Here is a 26,284-nt window from a genome sequence, read left to right as displayed (position 1 = left end):
TCTAGGTCACAATCCATCACCAAGGGAAGTAAAGGGCAAGAACTCCAGGCATGAGCCACTGTCTGGAACTGAAGGACAGGGCTTGGGAGAATGTGGTTTACTGGCCTATTTCTTCTAGGTTGTTTGATTGGCTTTGTTTTAAAGACTTATTTATTTTTATTTTATGTGTATCGGTGTTTTGCCTGCATGTATGTAAACGCACCACATGCATCCCTGGTGCTTTCAGAGTCAGAAAAAAAGTCCTGCATCCACTGCAACTGGATTACAAACTATTGTTATGTGAATGCTGGGAACTAGTCCTAGGTCCTCTGCAAGAGAAGAATGTACTCTTCACCATTGGGTCATCTCTTTATCTACTCAGCTTGTTTTCTTATATACCCCAAGCCCACCACCTAGGGCTAGCACTGACCCAGTGAGTTGATCCCTCCTAGATCAATTAGCAATCACAAAAATACCCTCACAGACATCCCCATATGCCAGTCTGATGGAGGCAATTCCTTAGTTCTTCTTCCCAGGTATGACAAGCTGACAACGAATATTAGCTATCAGAGGTAGAATATGTATCTCAGGCTAACCTCAAAGTTGAGATTCTTCTGCCCTAGCCTCTCAGATACTGGGGTGATAACATGCCATGTCTCGTTTGATGATTTCTTACATTATGTGGGGCTTATTGGCATCAGTGTTACTTGTAAGGCTGTCGGTTCTTCTGGAACCACAGAGGAGCCCTTTGGGTCAAAATGTCAAAGAACCACAAAATTAGCAACGTTGAATACACTTTAGCTCAGGGAGTTCATGGAAGAAGTTAAACAAAAGGCAGTTTAGGAAGCAGGCCAATATGGAAGTAGCTATTCAATGACCCTGATCCTGCTGCATATCCAAGACACAGTGTTAGAAGTTGTGTATACTTGTTCCATTCACGGGAAATGTCCCTGGATTTTTGGCAGTGGACTTTCCCATCAGACATGGGGGCTTGCTAGGAAAGCAGACAGAATCAGTACCTCCTTACTCCTTACTACAGAACTGTGTGGAGTCAATTTAATCCCATCAATCATACGTTTATTGAACAATTATTTCCTATGAGCCAAGTAAATGAGTATATTGTCCAAGTGCCTGAAGTGTTCCAGAAACATTCCCTACAATACTCATTTGCACTCAGAGGCATTTTGTACTTTATTTACAGTGATAAACAATGCATGCACATGCACATACTTTAAGGAGTAGCTAGTGGTTCCATTCCAGGATTGAAGAGTACAATGTTGTTTGTTTTGTTCTTTTGCGATAAGGCAAGATTTAACAAATCCATTGTTAAAAAGCAATTTCATTTTTCTTATTGCCTTTTATCTATTTTACAGAATGTTTAAGCGCTGTCATAAGAATGTACATTTTCCCCTTTGGGGATCAATATAGCAAGGTAGAAAAGGAGATAATTTTTGTTGTTAGTTATAATGCGGCCCGTAAATTTTGTATATGTCTTGAATTGACTTGTTTTGCAAACATTTTATACCTATCTCCTGTTAGCTTCTTTTACATACTATTATAGCTATTTGTTTATGATTTTACTGCCATTCAAGAAGATCCTTAATGCAAGGAATATCTATTATTTTTCATACCCAGAGCTCCTTGAAGAACGCTAGACCAAAGATGCTACTTGATAAACCATGTAGAGATGAAATAAAAGTGAGTAATATTCAGGTTCATGTTTGAAAGTCAGAATCCTCAACAAGCTCCAGGGCCATGCATGCATTTTCATTGCCCAATTACTATTGCCGATCATCATCAAATGATGCCCAAATCACATAAAATGATTGCATCAGCCTTAGAAGCAATTCTTCATGTGTTGTTGCTTTGATCCTTAAAATAATTCTGTGTTGGGGCCATTAATAAGAGGGTATCTGTCATGTAGTGAGTTTTCAGGTCACACTGCGACCTGCTTACGCTCTCAAAACTAGACAGAGCCTGAACTATAGCTAAACTCTCTGGTCTAAGTCCTGAGATGGCTGTGTTTTGTTTTGCTAGACTATACCACTCAAGGTCTGGCTTATGCCATATTTTCAGCGTTGCTCAACCCAGAGTGTTTGGTGTTCAGTGCAGAAGGTCTATGTGGAGTGTTCTGCTGTGCATTGCCCTTGCCCTCTAGATAATAAAAATGTTCTACAGCCACTGACAAAAGTCTCTTGCAGGGAAAACAAGTTCCAGGTGAGGCTCAATGGTATTCTCACAAGCACAAGGCAGAAAGTGTTCCGAAACAGTTGCGAAGAACGAGGAAGTCCTCCCCGCTTCTGCTGGAGGCAGCATCTAATTTACTGTAAAAACTGAATGGACTTATAAAGCTTATTGTGATAAAATACAAAATATTTACTGAGCAGGCATAAAGTGTCAAATCAAAATCTAAGGAGAACAATCTACAGCATTGTTAAATGTCTTCTTAAAATGAAACACCATCTTAAAGTCCATCTAGTGGAACACAGAGCTATTTGGGACCAGTCAGTCTCATGATGGGCACTTAGCAGCTAGATTTACCATATTAGTTTCTAAAGATTAGTTAGAAAGGAATTGCCTCTTTTATGTTTGTGGCTTGCTAACCAATAAATCAGTTCCAATCATTGTTTAATTGTATTGTCCATGGAGATTGTGTTGTCAAGTAAGTTTCTGGCTCATTGGGACTGTTCAAAACATTTCAAGGCACAGTCTTTTTGCATGAAAAAGGAGGGAAGGAATATGTAAAACTCCAGGACCTACCTAGACCTTCTCAGCAAACATAGGAAAGACCCATAGAGCTAAAGCTTTTTCTTTCCTATTTGAATTTATTGGAAAGAGGAAATATCCCCATATTTATTCAACAATAGACTTTTCTGCATTGCAGCTTTGTCATACTCTAGTTTTTTTAATTCTGAATATGAATATAGGCATCCAGTAGACTATTTTTATGTGATTACTTTTAACATAAAACAAAATAGAGCCCCCTGGGAAGAGGGAACCTTCATTTAGGGTTTGGCCTCATCAGATTAGCCTATAGGCATGAAAAAGGGGAACTTCTACATTAATGTTTGATGTAGAAGGGCCCAGACACTATGGGCAGTACCAAGCCATTGTGGGGCTATGAGAAAACAATCTGAGAAAGTCAAGGTAATAGAGCCAGTAGATAGCATTCCTCCATGGTTTCTGCTTCAGTTCCTGCCTCTAGGTTCTTGCTTTGAGTTTTACGATGTCTCACAATGACGAACTATGGTATAAAAATATAAGTCAAATAAACCTTTTCTTTCACAAACTGCTTTAGGTCAGTGTTGATCATATCTACCGAAAGCAGACTAGAACAGTTTAGGATTAGGTATGTTTGGCCACAAGTCACAGGGTGACTGGGGATAAACTGTTTAACATGTGAGACTTTCATTTTCTCCAGCAATAAAATGATGCAGAATAAATTTCACCTAGATTTTTTTGGGGGAGAATCAAATAAGATAATGACATAAGCTTCCAGTGTGAGTCTTGGCACAAGTGACTAATAATTGATGGTAGGAACTCATTGTTATATTTTCCATTGAAACAGGAACAAGAGTTTTTTTTTTCTTTAAGCTGTTTTGACATTGTCACTTTGTGCTGCAAGAAAAAGAATAACTTTAATTTGTCTTTGTAAAGAATTTCATCTGATGAAGGTGATAGAGAAGTGGGCTCTTCTCCAAGCCCAGGATCTGTGTTGAGCTAACCACTAGCCACTGCTCAACCCCCATCACCATCCCAATTATCCCAGCAGAAAGGTTTTCCCTGGTGGTGGTGGGACCAGTGGCATGAAGCTCTTCAGCTTCACCATGATATTATGTAACTGTGTCCTGTGAGGGAAGGGTGTGGGCATAAAAGAACAATGTCAAGACAAGGGTTGGAACCCATCCAGGAGAAGAGGCTCACAGCCAGAAACAGGAGTTTTGAAACATCATGGGGGCTAGCTAGAGTAGATCTACAAACCTGGCCAGTTCATGTTGTTGATCCTGCTCCCAAATACAAAGAATTAGGACTTTCTGTGCACACCAAGGATTGGGGAATATTGAACCAAAATTCTCAATGGTCTGTTCTCTAAACTAGCTCTTCTGCTATCCTAGAACTGAACGCTTCTCCTTGATAGTCTGAAAGCATTAGCTAGAGCGCCCAGGAACACAGCAGGGTCCATTCTAGACTTGTTAACAACTGGAGAGTAGCAGTTTGTGTTTTCGTGTCGATGAGACTTGCATGGTTTGAAGCCTTCCTTTGGTATTCTGACTGTCCTTCATTTGCTCTTCATGGACTGGGATCTCCTTGCCAAAGTGAACTCATTTATTTCCTTCTCTTTATTTATGAGCTGTTTTTGTGGCTGGACATACAGGTCAGGCAAGATTTCATCACTCAGCTTCGGACACCCATATCTAGACTGTCTCTCTTTCTTTACTCCTTGATACTTTGAAGAAAAACCAAACTTTACATTTTCATAACAAAACTCTCCAGCTTCTTTCATGAGCTTTTTCCTCTCTAATGCCTACGAGACAAATAGAAACATTTGCTCATTTTGGAAACAGTTTTTTACTATTGATTCCCCCTGCATAATGGATCAAAATAAGACCTGCTGGCTTTTCTTTCCATATAACGCTAAAATACCTCACTTCTCGGTTTATATCTGTGAATGGTCCGTCACTGGTAGGATTTACCTGCTCTCCAGATACCTGCTCTCAGTCTTGTTGATGCCAGTCTTTCCGTTCTGCATATGCCAGTAATGAAACACTTTTAGGACAAAAATCTGACCATGTCATTTCCAGCCACCCTCCAAATGAAGTTCAATCTCGTACTGGCATGTGAGGGGCATCATGTGTGTTCTAACTACTTCTTCCTTCTTTGATTATGTTACTTGACTTGTCCATTCCTTTATTACTGATTCTTGCATGTCTTCAGCCGGACCATTCATCCTCTTGCATTTAGAATTAAGCACACATTATGGCTCTCTCTAATTACCCTCTTCCTCCTGTTCTCTCTTCCTCCTGCTCCTTCCTTGTCCTCCTGTCCTCCATGCAGAAGAAAGGGGCTTATGCTTAGTTTCTCATACTCATTTGGAATCTATCCCAGACAAATACATGGTGCAGGTAAATTCAGCTAAGTACAATTCATTAACAGTGATTCTTCCTTTACCCTGGCTTCCCAGAACAATTTGCCAGTGGTGGAACCATTTAGTGAGAGAAGCCCTCTATCAGGTTCCAGTTACCTTAGACTAACTATGGAGCATTCCAAAATTCCATTTTATGACACCGTCAACTTTCTGAGAACTGGGATGGAGTTTTGTTTCCTCACCTCGCCATCTGAGTATAGAATTACAAAGTGAATCCCGTGAGGTCAAAATAATGAGAATAATTTACTTAGTGAACGTGTGGAAATGTGTGGCATCGCTGTCAAGTTTCCTGTTTTTCTCTGGGCTCCTAGGAACTGGAGAGCCCCTGAGTTTAGCTCTCACCCCTTCCCACCACATCCTCGTCTGACTCCTGTTCTTGTTCAGGACCAACATTAGAAAATGGAACTAGCAAATTGCTTTATGCAAACTTCCGATTGGGCAGTGTTCTCACAGTCTAAGCAAACACATTATCATTTTGGATTCACTTCTTCATCCCTTCCTTTAGACAGTTAACAAACTTACCCAAGTGCATCCCAAACACTGACGTCCTACGGAGAGTCGGAGTCCTTGGGAAGTCCTCTTAGTCTGGTCACCTTTCCAGGACTGGAGCAGTGTATGCTTATGCTTAGTTCCCTTGGAACTTTCCAATTGCTCTTTCTGTGTATTGAAGCCCTCAGACCTGAATACCAAGTCCCACTGTCCTTGTTTCCAGGGATGGTTTGCAATGCAAATCACTGGATTGGTAACAGGCAGTACCATAACCATGGTAACCAAATGAAGACAAGTTGCTTGCCCTCCTCAGGAAAGTGCTCTCCAGCACTGCATTCAGACCAGGTGCCACAGCCAGCGTGTCAAAGTTCACTGAAGGAACAGGCAGTTTCATAGAAATAGTAAGACAACAGAGCCATTGTATCGTTGCCCACACTCTTCCTCACAGCCCTGGATTTGTGACTAATAACTCTTGCCATTTGTATTTTCTGCTACTATTTTTTTTCTTGTAGAGAGAAAAGGAGATGGAATGAATCACTGTGGCTTTTCATTTTGAACTTGACCATGACTTTTGGCAAGCAGATCATTCTGGGCTCTCATAAAGATCATCTTTTAAATAGGAGCAGATAGCAACCGGGGTCACTTTGGTCACCAGGATTTTTCCATCTTAGTGTTGGTGAAGACAGGAAAACAGAAAGTACCAAGACCTCCATCCACATTCTCAGAGAAACCACAGCAAGCTCCAAGCCTGCTTCTCTGCTGATCTGCTGCAGTAAGTCTTACAAAGTGTGTTTTCCCAGTCTGTGGGGAGATGGTAGAGCTCCGCTCTTGTTTCCTCTCTGTTGCAATGAGAGGGCCGCTTGAGCTTGTTCTGAGATTCCTTACCTACCTGCAGCTATGGGCTGGGTGACTCCCAGGAATAAAGCCATTGGCAGCAGGTAAAACGATCTAGTTGTCAGGGAGTCAGGCCTGCACGCCTTCATGCCCACTGCTTGGTGGCCACTATTAACATGGAAAGGTCTAATGCTCTAGGTTCGAATGTATTAAGTCCTATCCCTTAGTCACTCAATACTGTTTCTAGCAATGTGTTCAAGGAGTGTTGCCGAAATGATGCTGTCTTCTTTTGGTAGCTCTTCTTTGCTTATTGGACTTTTTTTTCACTGAATCTTCATTTTTAACCAATCGATGAATTTGTTAAAAATGAAGAATGAGTTTAATGTACTAAAGCCCTGCGGAATGTGTGTGGGTGTCTGCATAGGCATGGGCATGTGCACAAAGCATGCTATGGAAGTGAAAATCTTGACAGAGTAGAGAATGTTCCTTCAGGCCAGGTTTACCAGATAAAATAAAAGAGTATATTTGACTCTTAGATTCACAACTTTTATTTGATTATTTGATTTGTTGAAATCTGTCCAAAATAATTCACTAAGGCTGTAAATTGTGTGATTTGGGGTTCTGATTGTTTGTTTTCCACCTGATCTTCAAATGTAACTGACTACTCTGTGTTTAGTGTTGAACCAGGCACCTTGATTAAAAGAAAAGAACTGAAGAAGGCGGTGGGGGATAAGTGAACATAGACATCTCATTATAAAATTTTTATTGAAAAATCGCCCATTTATAATTGCCTTAGTACCACACACAGGAAATAATTTCATACTGGTGTTCAAATATTATGATGGGAAGCAAACATCAAAGCGATCGGAACAGTTCAGAGTTGAATGATTCTTGCCTCACTATGTTGACATGAACCCTTTCTTTTTGGCAGTTTTCAAACAATCCTGATGTTAAGCTCATGCATCTGCTAGAGTACTCTGCTCTCTGCATTCACCTCTTGGCTGCCCTCAGAACAGTCTCCGCAAGGACTCTAAAAGAGCCAAAGGGAGTTGGGCACAGATAGATTTTGCATATCCAAGAAAACTTAGGAAACACTGTCCAAAATACCAGAACAAGGTTTAAGTATATTGGGAATTCTTCTGAGTTCACTAGTCAGAAGGTTGTCCAGATATATTGTGAAAGTAGCTCAAATAAGTTAATATGCATTTCGAAAAAAGAAAATAATAGACAGAAAATTAGCATCTTGTTTGCCAATACAGAATACTTCCTGTATGTCTCCCGTGGACAGCCTAGCATCTCTGTGACTTGACCATGGGAGACATTAGGAAGTGTGTCTGGAGGTTACAGGAAGTTTTGCTAACTGTTGAAGCTGTAGTGAGGGAGAAAAGGAACCAGGAATAATAAGAAACGTGGAGAGATGGAGAGAAGAGAGAGGGAGAGAAGGGAGGAAAAAGTGAAGATGGGAAAAAGGGGGATAGAGAAATGGGGAAAGTGGAGAGAAGGAGGGAGGAAAGGCAGGAGAGAGAGGGAGAGAGAGAGAAACAGAGAGAGAGACAAACGGAGAGAGAAGACACACACAGAAAGAAAGAAAGAAAGAAAGAAAGAGAGAGAGAGAGAGAGAGAGAGAGAGAGAGAGAGAGAGAGAGAGAGAGAGAGAGACTATGGGCAGTGTTTTGTGGATATTATCCATTAGGCTTTATTGCAGACATTATGAATTGGCTTCGTTAAGGAAAACATACATGAAAAGAGTGTGACATCTCCTTCAGCCAAGCTTGGGCTCCAAATGTTTATGTGGCTTGTCATATTTTCATCTCCAGTCTGAAACATCCTTTATTCGATTGCAGAGATATTTCTCCTGCCTCTGTATTTGGCTATTATTCTGCCTCTTGTCAAACATGTGCCTTGGAAAGTTTGAGACAGTTTCTCTTATTTGTCCTGTCCTATCAAGAGTCTTCCAACAGATTCTGCATGACTGAGCATAGGAAAACTGTGTGGTTCTCCTGAGCTTTCCCCAGTCATAGACTATCTTAGTTAGTGCTATGGTTGCTATGATACAACACCGTGACCAAAGCAATGTGGGGAGGAAAACGTTTATTTGACTTAGACTTCTACATCACACTGTTCATCACTGAAGAAAGTTAGAACAGGAACTCAAAAAGGGCAGCAAACTTGTGGCAGAAGCCACGGATGGGAGTTGCTTAGTGGCTTGCTCTTCATGGGTTGCTCAACCTTATAGAACCCAGTACTACCAACCCAGGGGATTCTATGCCCACAATGGACTGCACCCTCCCATATCAATCATTAATGACGAACTTGTCCTACAGGCTTGTCTACAGCCCTATCTCATGAAGACATTTTCTTAATTGACGTTTCCTCCTCTCAGATGACTTTAGCATGTGTCAAGGCAACATAAAACTATCCAACACAGCCTCCTACTTAGGGCAGTATGGGGAGTGTTTCCTTGAGGCTTTTATTCGTAGCTGAGACTACAGCAGATCCAAACTTCTGGGCTACTAGGAGAGCTGATCTTTTAACTTGCATAGGAAATACCCACTAAGCAGAGAGAGGAGCTCTTCTTCATCACTCCGTGCACATTTATTTTGTTTGCCTCTACTCTGGTTGATTATCTTTGTATTTTATGCAACTTCTTTGCTGTAGCATCTTGCTATTCACAAACATTTATATTTTGATATAGCCAAATTTAACCATCTTTTGCTCTAAATGGGTTTTCATTTTTATCTTGATTAAGCAGGGCTCTTCTACTCTAGGTTGTAAAAATACTTTCCCGTGTTTCTCATAGGCTTGTTCATCTGTCTGTTTGTTGCCTCCTACCTTATGATTGCACCTGGAATTTATTTTGGTCAACTTTATGGAGTAGGAATTTAAATAGCTATTTGCTCCTGAATGAATAGCTTCTTGTTCCAAGAGAGCTTACTAAATCGTTTGTTTTTAACATTAACCTGATATTTCTTATTTATAATTTTCAATTAACTCTGAACTGGTGTTTGATTGCTTACTGATAACTTGCCATCGGGGGAGGAATTAAAAACGTTCATTCTCTCGATCGAGAGTGCTACTCGGGGAAGAAGGAAGCAAAGGCCTGGCTGACTGGCTTTCCTGACAATTAACTCAAGAACACGGCCACCTCTCCCTTCCCTTTCCCTTCTGCTCCTCCCAGAAACTGCTGAGATCACCTTCATCTCTGTCCTATTGAAATTAGACTTTTTTTTTCCCACTCAAACTCAAGTAAAATTGTCCTTGAGTTTCCTTCTGAGTCCATTTTAGCTTTTTCTTTTTATAGGTGTGTATGTGTGTGTTTGAATATGATGTTGTTGCTCATGTCTGTGTAGATGCACATGTGTGTATGGGTGTGCACATGTACTTATGGGTGTGCACATGTATTTATGGGTATGCACATGTACTTATGGGCGTGCACATGTGTGTGGATGCCAGAGGACAACCTCAGCTGCTACTCCTCAGCTTCTTCCCATCTTCTTTTGGACATAGGATCTTTTAGGAAATCAGAATTCATCAAGAAGATGAGGCTGGTAGGCAAGTCAGTCACAGAGATCTGCCTGTTTTGACCTCTCCAAGGCTGGGAGTACAAGTGTCTGTACTACTTCACCTAGTTTTTTTTAATATTAAAAATATGGGTTTCTGGGATCAAACTCATGTCATTGTCCTTGCTAGGGAAGCAAGTGAATTATCACCCCAAAACCTGAGTCCACTTTTAATTTTTTCATCTACAAGACTAAGAGCATCAAAGAGGGACCTTGTTTTGCAGTGAAATATGATGCTCTGATTACAAATACGTGTTGAACTATATTTTCCCCCAAAAGCTATATGTTCATTAAATATATTATTTGTATTTATCTGTTTTTCTACTTAATCTATCAGTCCTCAGAAAGTTGCATTAGAAGTTTTTTTAAAATATGATTTGCAGTCCTAATTTCTACTTTAATGACCTCTTCTGTTTTATGTTTTCAGAAGCTATATACTAGGCACAAGTGTTCATAATTTATCTTTCTGTAATATGAATACAGTCACAGGCTACAAATGACACATTGACCTAATGGAGAGAATTTTGCCAGTGACCCACAAAATGACATGGTGCTGATGTCATGGCTGTGGTAGTTTGCATGTGTACACTCTACATTGTTCATACCTTAGCGAAAGCCACCAAGTGAAGTCTTCTAAGACGCTCTCTGTTGCTATGCAACACATAATTATGTCTTATAAGGTGATGTATGTATCTGGCAAGCTAATATCTTTTACCTGGAGCTCAAATTTGTTTTAAATTTCTCTGGAATATACTTTCTGCATTTTAGCTTTCCACTATTGTTGCTTTTTCCCATAAGTCTTTCTCCTCTAAGTACCACCAGAACATCTCATCAGAGTTTGTCTATGGTTTCCTATGAAAATGAAACACAGTTGTAGTATTTTCACAGAGATGTAGATGACCCCAGTTTGAGGTTCCTGTCTCTGTAACTGCCTTTCTTGACTCCACTGAACATTAACTGTTGTTTCTAAGTGTTGACCTTTCTTCATTTTAGTTTTAATCTTCAAATGGCTGAAATAAGCAAATGTAATCTTCATTTTTCCTGCAGTTAACCTTCAACTTTTTAACTTTTTTTTATTTATTCTTTGTGTCTTTTTCATGTGTCTCCACATCATGCCTCCTGATCCCACCCATCCACCCCAATAAAATAAAATAAAATAAAATAAAATAAAATTTAAGACAAGAAAGGGGTAAAGGAAGGGAGAATCTCATCATGGAAGCTGCAGTATGATACAATGACTCACACTGTAAACCCTTTCATCCATAGATTTTTTTTTTTTACATGTAGATGTTCATCCCAAGGAACCCTTGGTCTGTTTTGAGGCAACTAGTTTTTGCTACATCATCAATGCTGGGCCCTTGCTTCTGGGATTCCTCCTGGATATCCATTGCTGCTTTGTGTCATGGAGATCTTGCAGCCCTGGGCCCTCAGGACCGACCTCGACTCCTTACTCCCCACCCCTGTGCTCCGGAAGATCAGAGATGGGTGGAAGTTGGAATGGACCAACACATAGCCCTGATTCTGGGCCTGGGTAGACACAGGGTTGGTCAGCCTGACAGCTCTTTCCTGTCTTCACCACCAGGGTGCGCTCTCCAGCATTGCCCTGTCTAATTCACCCCTTGCAGCAATGAGCTAAGGGTGGGGCCACTTCTCGTTCTTTCAAGTCCTCAGAGTAAGATCTCCCTCACCTGAACCTTTAGGGCCAAGTCTACTGTGTTGCCCAGGCTAGGTGTAGGGTCCACTCTCCCACGTGCCGCAGCTGATGAGGGCCAGGAACAGTTCTCCTGCTCTTATGACCTCAGGACCAGCTCTCTCACCTGCCTCAGGCTTTTTTGGGTGACATGGAGGGGGGGTAATCTCTCCCCCACCCATGCCGATAGATGAGTAATGGGGACAGGTCTCTCATGCTCACTACTTCGGGGCTGGCTCACCTAAACCTTCGTCAACAGGCGAGGTACAGGGCCTGCTATTCCGGGTGTTGCAGCTGATGGGGGAGGGAAAGCTCTCCCACTCTTACGACATCAGGGACAGCTCTCCCACCTGCCTCAGGTGTTGGTGGACATAGTGTGGGGGATCTCTCCCCAACCCATGCCCCATATGGAAGATGAGGGGTGGGTTAGGCCTCCTCACTCATGTTCTCAGGGCAGGCTCACCTGTGCCATTGCCAACAGAGTCAGCTCTGCCATGCTGCCCAGACGAGGTGCAGGGTCTGCTTTCCCTAGTGTTGTGTACATGGGTCAGCTCCTTTGCCAGTTGGAGGCAGTAAGGGCAAGAAAGGAGGGCATCTTTTCCTCACGCCTCCACCACACTGCAGACAAGAAGGCAGTACAGGCTATGCTCCTCTTGAACCCTCAGGACTACCTCACCTATGTCTCTCACTACAGTGTCAACTCTACTGAGCTGCACATGCAAGGCAAAGGGCCTGTTCTCCTGACGGCTGCAGCTGGTGAGCGACCGAATAAGTTTTCCCACCTTCTACAGGTGTTGAGGAGTGAGGGGAGGCAGCCATGTTTCCCTCATCCACGTTTCCACAGGAGAGAAGGGCTTGCCCTGCTCTCCCATCCTCAGGCCCTCAGGGCCTGCTTGCCCCTGTCCCTGCAAACTGGATCAGCTCTCCTGTGCTGCCCAGGCAAGGTATAGGACCCCCTCTCCTGAGTGCTTCAGCTGGGGAGGAGTAGCGCTGACTTTGGACAGCCCTATCCTCTCTGCCTTCATCAGGGTCAAGGAGGAAGTCTTGACACTTGGCAGCAGCTCAGAGCCAGGGCATCTCCACCAGCTATTCCTCATTGCCTGTGCCTCTTCAAGTCCGCCTCTCTCAGGGGAGCAGAGAACATTGTAGAGCTTAAGAAAATCAATTTAAAAAATCTGCTTATCTCCCACACCCCTGACTCATTATGCCTCTGACTAACCTATTTCTAAACACACTGTGTCCATTCTTATCTATATCAGTCACTATTCTCAAATTCCAAGATTCATGATAAAACATTGAATACTACCAGTGATCCTCACATTAAGAATTTGTTTGATAATATGAACATTTTTGTCATACATTTGAAAAGTTACATAAAACAAAAATGAAGTCTTAGAAAAACCCATCTTTTGAAAACTGATAAACTTATAGGAAATCTGAACTGTATTCGAACCATATCTGGAATCTAGACAAGCATGGTGGTTCATCACTGCAAACCCAGCATTTGAACACAGAGGCATGAGGATTGAGAATTTGAAGCCAGACTGGTCTATGTATTGGATCTTGTCTCAACAATAAATAAGTTAATAGAAAAAAAAACCTGCAATTTTAAGCCTCTACAGGTAATTGTGTCCTCACTGGTAAATGCAAACTTTTAAGAAATAATTCAATACTTCTAATCCCAAACAATTTTCTAGGCTAACGCATCTTACTACTGAAATTTAGCAAGGATTTTATAAGAAAAAAAAATACTGACCAATCACCCACATTAATAAGAAAATTAAAAACCCAAGCAAAATACTAGCAAAATAAATTTAACAGGTATATAAATTGACACTACATCATGACCTAGTTGATTTTTTTAGGGTCAAAAAATTCATAAAACATTAAAAAAACAGCAAATGCATTTTATTGCACTGACAACATACAATAGAGATATGTTATGGTGGAAAAATAATTTGACACAAATCAACATTATCTTACAACATTTTACAGACTTATCAAACTAAGAACAAAATGCTTAAGCCAGGATTGAATAATGTCTTTGAGGTTTGACAGCCAAAGTATCTTATTAAAGATAAAATGTAAAAGCTTCCCTCATGTACCGTGTATACAGTTTGCGAAGCTATTCAAACTGCTTTTGTTTGTAAACCAACTCTTCCTCCATTCTTTGCCAAGATACCCTGCTTGTTCTATATCCCACATGCCTCAGAATCACATTTCATGCCACCCGCTGGAGACTCTTATACCAGCCAAAACCTTGTCTAATAGCTGTATCTTCTTGACAACTTTACACAGACCGAGTTACCCATTGACAAATATGTTGTCAGTACATTTTGGCTTCCCTTTCTGAGCTGTCTATGAACCCTTAGTTAATTTTCTATCTAACCATTTATGCTGTTTATATTCTACAACAGTTAGAAAAATCTTACTTGAATTTTTTGTTAGAGATGAATGATTAAACCATGGGTCATCAAGAATATTGGGAATGGGGACATATTGGATACAGAAGGCTTCGGATGAACACTTATGAAAACTCTGGGCAATGCACAAGGATTTCAATCAGAACAAGTGTAACTAGAACTCATTATTACCGCTGTTTTCTGCTGTAATAGGAGCGGGCCGCTTCCCGCCACCTGGCTACCTTTACCCGAAATAATTATACAGAAACTGTATTCTTTTAAACACTGCTTGGCCCATTAGTTCCAGCCTCTTATTGGCTAGCTCTTACATATTGATCTAACCCATTTCTAATATCCCTGTAACACCATGAGGTGTCTTACCAGGGAAGATCTTAACCTGCGTCACTGTAGGGTGGGAGAATTATGGCAACTCACTGACTCGGCTTCTTTCTCCCAGCATTCTGTTCTGTCTACTCTGCCTATCTAAATTCTACCCTATCAGAGGGCCAAGCAGTTTCTTTATTAATTAACCAATGAAAGCAACAAATAGATACAAGACCCACCTCCATCAGTTTTCCTTTGCTTTTAATGAGTTTCTGTAGCTGAGGTGGTAAAGATCTATCTAGTCATAAACCAGGATAAACAACAAGCCTACACTTAAGATTGCTTCTATAAAATGAGTGATGGTGACTTTTAGGACAGAATTTACAAGTTGGAAAGCACCTTAAGGTTATCCAAATCTTTCTGTCTTCTTGGAGGTATCAACAACACACTAGCAACCTATTTCTGAATGAGTGAAATTTCTCTAGGGCATGCTTTGTTTGCTGAATATAATCATTAAAGGAAAAGATGGTGATGCTTTTACAGTCTCTTATAATCATTTACTAGGAATAAGATCTCATTCCATCTCTTATTTCCTTGATATTCAGTGGTTATGGCCAAGATGAGGAAAAAAGATGTTGGTATATTGATGGCGGAGGGATGAAGGAGGTTGCCTCTTCAAATGATGCAGGTACAAAAGGAACTTAGACAAAAGTGCGTTCTTAGTTTTTAATCTTTTCTAATTACCATCTATTTCTTTGAGGTTTTGTTGTTGTTACTGTTTTGGTTTTGGTGGTTTACCTGTGTGTCCCTTTTCATTTATATCACCATAATAGTCTACTATGGGATTGAAATATGATACAATTCTCCTTGTGAAACAATATATTATTTTAAACTTGAGATGTATTCAATTCATGATTTTAGAGTGAATTACTTGACTAGATACTGTATATAGATTATTTTAATTTATATGTATCATATTTAATGTACATACTCTATTTTTAAAGCCAATTTAGCCTCCCAACTAAATATAAAAGGTAGAGTTCACATCCTCTATTTATAGCTCTCCTCGTTGTCAACATCCCTCAAAATGGAAGCATATTTTTGCAATTAAGAAGCCATATTGAGGAAACATCATCACCCAAGGTCCACAGTTTGTGTTATTACTCATGCCCTGTGTTTGACATGAGTATATGCATAACACCATTTACAAAACATTTTTTATTACACAGAGTCATTTCACTACACTAAACTATCCTCTGTGCTTTGCTTGTTCACTGTTCCTCTGCCCTAATGCTTAAAGTTTGTCGCTATTTTTCTGAATTCATAGTTTTCCTCCTCCTAAATTTCTTCCTCATACATTTAGTTTCGGGCAGTATGTGACTTTGCAGACTGGTTTCTCCATTCACCTCCTGTTGTGGAGCATTAAAGAGATGTTATATTTGTTTAGGCTGTGGAATATTTATTTAATGATGTAAAGATGTGCTGTATTCTTTTATGTTGCATTTGTTTAACTCTGTGAAGCTGTGTTACTTTGTCTTTCTAAAACACCTGATTGGTCTAATAAAGAGCTGAATGGTCAATAGGAAGGCAGGAGAAAGGATGGGTGGGGCTGGCAGAGAGAATAAATAGGAGGAGAAATTTGGGGAGGAAGAAGGATCAGCAAGCAAAAGGAGGAGGGGCCAGCCACCCAGCAACACAGCCAGACACAGAATAAAAGTAAAGAAAGGATATACCAAAATAGAGTAAGGTAAAATCCCAGAGGCAAAAGATAGACGGGATAATTTAAGTTAGGAAAATCTGGCTAGAAATAAACCAAACTAAGGCCAGACATTCATAAGTAATAAGCCTCCGTGTGTATTAATTTGAAAGCTGAGTGGCATGCACCCAAAGAGCCAAAACAAAAACAAAAAATGAAAAAACAACTACAACCTCCCAAGGAACACTCTGTTTTTACCCCAAGTTTTGTCAGTTATAAAAGGGTGCCATAAACACCCATGTGAAAGCTTTGTATGAATATAAGTTTCCAACTCTGTGTGGTAAACAACAGCAGTGTGATTGCTAGGTCATATGTAATAAACTGTGAAGGTGTCTTTCAAAGTGGTTACAGTGGTTCTTCCGCCTGCAGTGAACGAGAATTTGTGATGGGCTACATCCTTGCCCATTCTCAGTCTTATGAGTGTTCTGAAGTGCTAGGAGCACTCTATTTGGTGTGCCAATGGATATCTGGTCTGTATTTCCTTGACAACATATGGCTAGAGCCATCTTTTTATATGTATATTTATCATCTGTGTACCTTCCCTGAAGTCTTAAGGTCTTTTGGTCACTTTTTTATTCTACTTGTTTAGATATGATGGTTCAATGGTGTTGCCCATTATGATAGTCTTTTATCAGATAATGTTTTTGCACATATTTTCTCCTGGTATATCTTGTTTTCTTTCTCTTGGAAATGTCTTTTACATACAAAATACATAGTTTTAACAATACCTATCTTATAACTTCTTTTTTCATAAACTGCTTTTAGTGTCATTTAAACATTTTTCTATATTATTTTTTGATTGTTTTTATTTTGCACATGTCATTTAGGCTTCTGGTTCATGTTGACTTCATTCTTTTTCTGCATGGTGAAAGCTGTGTCCAGATTCATTGTTTTACACATGGACTTTTAATCATTCTGGTGGCCTTTCCTCCTTCCAGCTCAGTAGGAACTGCTTCTAAACTCTTGTTTTGTCCTATCACCAATGTCACTTCTCGTACAGCATTGGAAAAGGATGCAGGAAGAGGCATATTTGCTTGTTCCTGATTTTGGTGAGGCATCTAGAAATTTCTCACCAAGTATGATGTTAATTGCATACTTTTATATGTTAGATTGGGGTTATATGTTATATATATTATATACAAGATTATATGTTAGGTTGGGGATTCCTACTTGACCACCCTATTTTGAAGACAGCAGGAAAGATACATGTGAGGGATGTGTGATAGAGGCAAACTGAAGGGTCACTTAAGTACCATAACCACCAGCTAAGACGCTTCCTGATTTGTTAACACCAAAGAACATACGTTTATCACAAAGCCACTTTTTAACATCCCATATATTCTACTGTTGATAAGTATTTCAGAGTCTGTGTCTGGGAAGTATTGCTATTTGTCTCTTATTATTCAAGGGCCAGAATCAAAATATCTCCTTTCTAAGAATCCTGATGTATTTATAAATGAATGGATTCCTTTTATAGCATTTGGAAAATGATCGTGTGTTTCTGTTAGTATGTACATCCTTCTACATCTCTCACTATAGTTAATTGGCATAATTTCTTATAATCAACTCTAAGCTTCTTAATTTTTTTCTTGTACATAGTAGACATTCTAATATTTAATCAAATTAAATTGGTAAATGTCATTATTGAATTCATTTACTTATAATGGCTTACTTTTACAATGTACTTTATGAATAATTTCTGGTGTGTGATACATTGTCTGACATAATAGGTATTACAAAGATGAATGGGTCACCATTTTCACTTATTAATAATGCAGATTTCAAGGTCAGATACACTCACTGTTTCCTTCATTAAGCAACTACAATCACATGTATCCTGGACTAAGCACCATGGATACAGAAGGGATTTCATAGGTTTTACATTTAGTTAGTTCATTTATGTGATGGGAGAGACATTCATGAAGTGAACTCTTCCACTTGAGTCTGGTGAGCTCGGTCATAGGGTTTTTCACAAGTTGTTGTGAAAACACTGGAGGAGAAAAATGCTCACAAGCAAGTTCTAGTTTAGCACAATGAGACAGTGTCTGGGGAAGAGAAGGGCTCTGCTTGCAGCAAGTTCTGTACTAACATGATTAGGGAGGAAAGCATGTTGATAAAACTTAGTTCTTTTCTTTCAGAGCTTGATGCCCTAGAAGGAACTTAGATTACAGAGACGGCGGGCTAGAAAATGAGCCATGTGAGCATCACACATGTTCCCTCATCCTTTCTTTCCCTCTTGGCAGAAGAAAACAAAGCCAATGTAAAGAAGACAGAGCAACCAAGGGAAAGGAAAGGAAAAGGCAGTCATTGAGGAAGAAAAAAAAGCTTGAAAGTTGGGATGTGGTTAGAACAGTGATAACGTGGGTGAATTAGTAGGTCTGATGTCACCAGGCCTAAAGTTGTTGCAGGTCTCTAGGAGGCAGTGTTTGTGGTCTTTCAACTAATAATCTCATGCTCATTTTCACTGGCAAACGATGACTCCAAGTTCAGGGAGCCTGGCGTTAGGTTTCAGCTGGGGAATAAATGCCTTGTCTTTAAATCCAGCTCACTCCTAAATGGCAAGAGTGAGCAACCTTCACATATTTCATGGTGGGAGGAAGCCACCCACAGAATAAGTCATCACAGACTGCCTGTTCCTCTCAGCAGAGTGTTGATGGAACACACTCTTCCCCAGAATCTGCCTCTACTTTCCTGAATCATTTGGAAGTCTTTACCAGTGTTTGTGGGACTTCGATACTTGGATAAGAAGTGAGAGCAGAAGGGGATTCCTGGCTTGACTTTGTTGCTCAAGATTTTGAATCTTGCAAACTTATGAGTACTAGGAACAATGGCTTATTCTTCTTGTTCATGTAATTTTGTTGAAAATAATTTTAAAATATTTTCACTGTGAGCACCATTAGCCTCATATTAAATAGTCTGTGTGGAAACTGGAAATAGAATAATTAAATTACAGAATTATCTCATCTCATTCAATTCCTCCCTATTATGTGAAAAGAAGCTACATTCCAAGAAACTTGAAACTACATGTCTACTGTCCTACAGCCAATTGATAGCTATTTGTTGATTAATTTAAACTAGAAACTACATGCTTTCAATTTCCCTGGTAATGGATTAAAATCTTTCCTTTGCTCATTAGCTGTTGAGAGACTAATAGGAAAAGTGAGAAGAAACTATTCAGATAGTTTTAAACCATATTTTAGATAGTACTTACTATGATAGGAATACTGCTTTTATGTGTCTACATATAAATAATATATTTAATCAAATTAATTTTCTAATTCATATCTATAATGCATTACTTCATGATGCTTTGAACCATTCCTAGCAAATGTATAGTAGTGACATCTTTTATAGCCTTCCTTATTTTAATCAGCTCTGTTTTGATTTGTTCAGTTGTTTCTGGTATTCATTTACACAGCCGCTCTTTTAGCAAACACATATTGAGTATCTTACCTATGCCAATATGATAACAAAGATATCTGCCGTGGATAAACTCGCAGAATGATTAAGTTGGGTAAATTGAAGGATAAACACAGACTTACCAAACAAAACCATACTTTAATAGTAATTTACAATGAGTTAAGGGTAACTGTGAAACAAACATAGATACATATATAAGAAGAGGTTGTAGGCAGAAGAGAGAAGTGAACACTGAATACTGAGGCATAGAAACTCAAATTTTAGAATCTAGGAAGATGGAATCAAACTTGAGAAAGATTGCTTTACACTAAATAGGAAGAAATTCTGGAAATGTCATTATTATGAATGCAATTAAAATGTGTTTTTATTAAGACAAAGTTATAAGTACAGCTTCCAGAGATTCTAAAATGGTAAAAAAAAAAGGGGAGAGAAAATTAAGCCCTAATAATATATTCAGCTACATATGGAAGATGTGAATGGTGTGTGGACAGGGTCCTCTTACTAGACCCAAGGAAGACTGAAAGTTCTGTTTGATAGCAGTGGAAGTGGATGTTCGAGCTATGTGGTAAGGGTGTTCCTTTATTTTAGGATTAAATTTGAGAGATGGAAGGGATATAAGAACCAAGGAAGGCTTGTCGGTTCTTGAACTGAGCAGGTATGCTAAGGGAATGCAATTGGTTGAGATGCAGAGTGTTAAAAGAGGATAAGATGAAACCAAGGAAACAATGAAGAATTCACTGTGGCATATCCTAAGTTTTCTATAAATATCCATGTGGAAATGTCAAGTAAATGGGAACACTCTGATATGAAGTTTAGAGAATGGGCAAGATTTGGAAACTTGAGTATGGGAAGTATCATCGTTGTTCTATAAAACCAAGGTGAAGTTGAATTCAGATTTGGAAGGGTAGGTGGAGGATTATTTTAAGGTGGATCATATGATAGTATGTTTCAAACTGGATAGAATGACCCAACAAGAAGGATAAAGATGGTGTCCTAGGAAATACTGAATAGAAGCAACAGAAGATTTTTTGACTTGTGTAAAAGGAGCTGCTGGCAGGCCTGCTTTTCGCCCTTCCCAGCTCCCTGTAGATGGAGCAGCGGGTCACTTCCCACCACCCAGGAGGGCTCCTGGCCACCGGCTAGCTTTACCCGAAACAACAACATGGAAAATGTATTCTTTTAAACACTGCCTGGCCCATTAGCTCTAGCCTCTTACTGGCTAATTCTCACATCTTGATTAACCCATTTCTAATAATCTGTGTAGCACCATGAGGTGGTGGCTTACCGGGGAAAGATTCAGCATGTCTGACCTGGTGGCTGGCTCCATGGCAGTCTGACCCAGGGAAGAGAGGCATGGCGATTGCCCTCACTTCCCTTCTTCCCAGCATTCTGTTCTGTCTACTCCACCTACCTACGTTCTGACTTATCAGGCCAAGCAGTTTCTTTATTAATTAACCAATGAAAGCAAAAGATAGACAGATGACCTTTGCACATCGGACTTGGGATGTGGGAGGCCATTTTCTGATTAATAAATTATGACCATGGGAATTAAGTAGAAAGAAAGATTACTGAAAGTGAAAGCGTAATGGACAAGGCTTACAGGGACAAACAAAACAGAGTGTCGTCTACATCGATAATGAAATCTTGCAGAAAGATGACAAGAAAGCCCTTCTATTATTGGTAGTGAGTGAGGGTGAATACAGTGGGTATCTATGACTCCATAGTCGGATGACATGTGCAGAAAAAGCCAGAGCACAGAGCAGCAAAGCAAGCACAAAATAAATTTATACCACCCCCAAGTATGTAGATCAGATTGTTTGGTAGGAAGAGCAGAAGGTCCTGGCTTGAGAGGCTAACAAAGGAAAGAACATCTAGGTTGCAGCTGGATAGGGGACATGGGAGGCTATTTAGTACTGAGGTTGGCATACAGGGAACATGAGTCCTTGAGATTAGGGGAGTCCAGAAAGTATAGAAGATGGGTGAGATAAGTAATGCCACTCCCTTGAATGTCACTTTGGGGGCACAATGGGATGATGCACATTCTTTCCTTCTCTTAATGTTTCAGCTTCTCAACAGTTACAGTCTTAGTTTTGGTAGTGAAGTGAGTAATCTTGAGAGTTTTATTAATAATCTTTTTGAGAGCATGAGCCTAGACGTTTCTTTTATAGACTTCTGTGGGCATTGTCAGAGCTGGAAAGAGACATAGGGTAGTCTTCAAGTAACCTTTTCCTAAGAGCTACTGCTCTTAGGGGAGTCAGTGTATGAGAGAGGAAAAGAAAGAAGAGAAGTGTGGATAACATGAAGATCTTATGAAGGGGTGAAGAACTGTTCTGATAATGAGTATGAGAAAAAACTCAAGGAGGTGGTTAAAGAGAACCCCATGGACCCAAATTATGTCAGGGTTATTCTTCCTTTATGAAGTTAGATCATTACCCACAGGACCTATTAAGAAGGGGTGACCAAAGCTAGAAACTGCAGCCTGTTCTCATGAGATCACATTTGAAGAAATTTCAAGACCCTGCTAAAAACCTCTAGCATGCCCCCAGGGACTCCACATCTCCACAGTTGTAGAAACTCTGTAATCTCACAATTCCAGATATTTCTATTATCCAGATTGAGTGATTTCAAGCCAACAAAAGTCCTCCACAAACTAAGAATGCCAAATTTGTTTTCTACCTGAAGAATTCTTATACTGATTGGTAAAATGATTAGTCTTAAATGTCACCTTAATAAACACAGAACACCTGGAAACAGAGCCTTGCTTGAGTAATTGTCTTTATCATATTTGTCTGAGAGCATGTCCTGAGGATGATTATCTGTATTTTATAATATAGAGGACAGCATTCTGGGTAGCACTTCCCCTAGGCAGCAGGTCCTGAACTATATAGGATAGGGAAAAGCTTGGTATAAGCAAGCAGTATCTACTCATTTGTTTCTCCCTGATCCTAACTACGTTAGCATCCCCTCAATGATGGTCTAGATCCTAGAACTGGAAGAGAAAACAAAACCCTTTCTTCCCCTATGTTGCATTTTTTTTTGGTCAGGATATTTTATTACAGCAGTGGGAATTGTCTTAGCTGGGGTTTTTTATGCTGTGATTAAATGACATAACCAAATGCAGTTTGGGAATGAAAGGGTTTAGCAAAAACTCAAACAAAACAAGAACTCGGAGGCAGGAACTCACTCAGGGGCCGTGGAGGAGTGTTGCTTAATGACTTGCTCCTCATGGCTTTCTCAGCCTGCTTTCTTATAGAACCCAGGTCCAACAGCCCAAGGATGGCACCGCCCACATGGGCTGGGCCCTCCCCATTAGTCATTAATTTTTAAAAAATGCCAGATAGGCTTTTCCTTAGGCAAATTTGGTGGGGGACTTTTTCCTCAGTTGAGGCTTCCACTTCCCAAATGACTCAAGCTTGTGTCAAGTTGACATAACATTAGCCAGCACAACATCAAAACTAGAACAACTGGTGATTTGTTTCCTTCACAGGAAAATGATGAAAAAAAAAAGACAAAAAAAGATAAGGAAGAGTTGGCAAACATGTGGTCATTTTGAATAGATTTAATAGGTTTCCCATTAATCTTTCCTATAAAGTACTTATTTTACAACTATTCCAGATATGAGGGAATGTCGTATAAGAAAAGTCTGAGAATTCTTTCCAAGTTCAGAAGGCCACAGAGCTGAGATGAAAGTCAGGGCCCTCTTGCCTACCCTAAGAACTACAGACAGTGGTTGGGTGAGACAGGTGGTTCAGTGGGTAAAGGCAACTTACTACCAAGCTTAACGACCTGGGTTCCATTCTCAGAACTCAGAGAATGGAAGGAGAGGACCTCTGAACTCTTTATTTTTTTCCCATGGCTTGTGCATATACACAAAATAAATAAATAAATTAAAAATAAAAGCTAATCAAACAAGACAGGCAGCAAGAATGTTGTCCAACTACCTGGCATTTTCTTTCTCAAGATCATTTGCCCTGACCCATATGTTTCTCCAGAGTCGATTGCATAACACAGCCCTCTTGGCAAAGCCTGTGGTGTCTGTCACTGCATGAGGTTTCATGTTTCCTGACATTGCTATGGGCTGATGTGAAAGGGAACAGTCAGTTGAAGTTGCTCAATCTAAAGAAATCTCAAGTAGAATCATGGTGTGAAACAAATTGTTTTCTCATTTTGAATGTCTTCAACATTCTGAAAATGTGGTAATGTTCCGGTACATTCATGTTTCCTTTTTTTAACTTATTAGCTTTTGCTTGTACAAAGTGAAGATTTGGTACATATAGTTTTGCACCTTTAAAAAAATTAAACAAGATGTAAACAACCACCCACATTAAAGGGTCTCTTTGTAGACACAGGGTTCAATGACATGACCATTAAAATATAAGGGTGTAGGGAGAGAAATGACTGGATGTTTCAGGTTCTAGGGACAAGGTAATCCAAGTTTAAGCTTCCCCCTATAGTCAACTGAAACTGGCCAGCACTGGGGTTCAAATGTTCCTGGAAACAAAGTGATTTTCTAGGGGAGACAGCAGAGTTCATGTATCACAGCATCTGCCCTGGCTGCCATGGGAGAGTTCAAGGCTATCATTCAGTTGGTTTATGTCCTTATCTAAAGAGGTGCTCTGAGGGTCCAGTGAACAGATGTCAAAGATGGCGATTCAAACAGCTCTTGGTTACTAACTAGAAGGAGGGCAAGCTTTTATAGGCTCAGTGAAGCTGGGGACTGATGTAGAATTTGCTGTTATACAGTGGAAGTTTGGGACATAAGACTAAAATGCAACAATTCTTCCAGGGCTTCCCCACAAAAAGTGTCTGGATTGACATGGGACATTCCAGCTCAGAACACAGTCAACTGCCTGGTAGTTCCTGCCCCTTCATGCAGAATCTCCACTATACGTAGAGACACCCCTCCAGCTGAGACCAGGCAAAAGATTGTGTTATTCTAGGGTCCTTCTTCTTCTGTGACACATCCGCTGTTAAAGCATTCTGATTCTCCAATGAGTGTCCCATCTCAGAATATTTGGGCAGAATTTTGGAATTTTACTTCTTGTGAAGTCTTGCATTGTCACAGATGATGCTCTGATCTTCACTCATGCCCATAGGATGCAAGATGCTGCAAAAGACACTTCCTTCAGTGAAGGAGTCAAAACCTGTGTGTAGCCAAATAACTATGATTTTAATGCCAACTGTGGTGGTGGGGGGGTACTTTCTCTAGTGTTCTCAGCTCTCCTATATCAGATAACCGCATAGGGTTTGAGATACAATCAGATCTATATACCTGTGCCTTGCATTATTGTCGTTTCTTTTTAATTTGCTACACAGGAGACCCAAAAGCTAACATTCCTGAATAAAGCATTTCCCTCTTGTGGCCTTATTTTTAACTATTTGACATTTCTTGGTCTTTAGATTTTGAATGTAAAATTAATAATTATCACAAGTATCCATCATTTTTACAGTAAATTTATAAACCTTAAACTGGTAAATGTACTTCAACAGAATGGCACAATTTTAATACATAAAGCATATGAGAACAATGTTACTGACAATTATATCTGGAGTACTTGTCAAGAATTAACAGAGAATAATCAGATTTTGCAGTGAGTCAAAATGTGTGCCTTTATCAGACATCCATTGAAAATAGCAGTGTATGTGCCATGTGATTAGTGATCATGCACCAATACCGGACTGCTAGGAACATTGCTGAAGCCTGGCTCTTCAGTCATTTCTCTGAATTTGAAGCCTGACCTAATGTTTATTGAAACATACATTATGACAATGACTCAGGCAGAAAGGGTGGGTTTGAACCTGAATTTTGCTATCTTAGATTTACATGGTTTTTTTTTAACACCTATTATGTGCTCATAGCTCAAAGACTAGCCTGACGTAAGTAAAGTTGGTGTCAAAGTTCAATTACTCTGTTCTCTACAATGTTGAACCCATCATTGTGGATGTAGCCTTGTGACAAGCAATGCCAAGTTAATTCCCAGCCTGGTTGCCCATAGTGGAGAAACTCTTCTGCCCAAATCAGGAGGAATTCTGCTTGGGTAGGTGAGCCTTCCTCATGAGACTTGGATGACTCAACTGCTTCTCATAATCCACCCTCTGCCTAGTCCAAACCTCAGCTCTGCACTCATTGTCACTGATTTGCCTGTCTGTGTGCTTTTAGTCAGGTTGCAGAATCCCCCTCACGATGATGGAGAAGCTACAAGGTTCTGACACCCACAGAGCCAGTCTGGAAAAGAGCAAGAGAGAGATCTTAAGGCATACCAAGAGAGCATGGGCACCTATGGATGGGCATCCACTTCCTGGCTCTGAGGAGGAAAGCACAATGGTCACCATGCATGTTCAAGGTAAGAGGGGATCTCTGGGCATCTAGAAAATGTCCAGTCATGGGTTGATGAGTGATATGAGGTTTTTGGTTGGGAGCAAGTGACTTCTAAGGATTGAACTTGGCATTAAAGAAACAAGTGTTCCTGATACAATACCAAGCAGTTCTATGAAATGGACACATCTGACTGCCCCCCTACATGGACCTCAGCACAATTAGACCAAATAAGGGATAATAAATACTGCTTCCTTTCTATTCTAACACCTTTATGCTAAACCCCAGGATTCTGAAGATGCATCCATTCTGGAAGCATAAATCTTCTTCCTACTGTTCCTGTTTCTGCTCTGCTTCTTCCTCTCCTC

General features: G+C 40.1%; 1 protein-coding gene across 1 annotated transcript in view; it reads left to right on the top strand.

Moving 5' to 3' along the window:
* Positions 1 to 6,206: 6,206 nt before the first annotated feature.
* The window catches only part of Itprid1 (ITPR interacting domain containing 1), a 118,552-nt gene continuing 98,474 nt past the window's right edge, over positions 6,207 to 26,284 (top strand). Inside the window, exons 1-2 of the mRNA XM_005360799.3 lie at positions 6,207 to 6,386; positions 25,761 to 25,944. Of these exons, the coding sequence (XP_005360856.2) occupies positions 25,785 to 25,944 (160 nt within the window). The 5' untranslated portion in view covers positions 6,207 to 6,386; positions 25,761 to 25,784. The remainder of the gene's footprint in view (positions 6,387 to 25,760; positions 25,945 to 26,284) is intronic.

This window comes from Microtus ochrogaster, linkage group LG3 (genome assembly GCF_000317375.1).
Source record: "Microtus ochrogaster isolate Prairie Vole_2 linkage group LG3, MicOch1.0, whole genome shotgun sequence".
Classification (NCBI taxonomy): Eukaryota; Metazoa; Chordata; class Mammalia; order Rodentia; family Cricetidae; genus Microtus; species Microtus ochrogaster.
The sequence above is the reverse complement of the archived record's forward strand: the minus strand, read 5'-3'. Positions and strand labels throughout refer to the sequence as shown.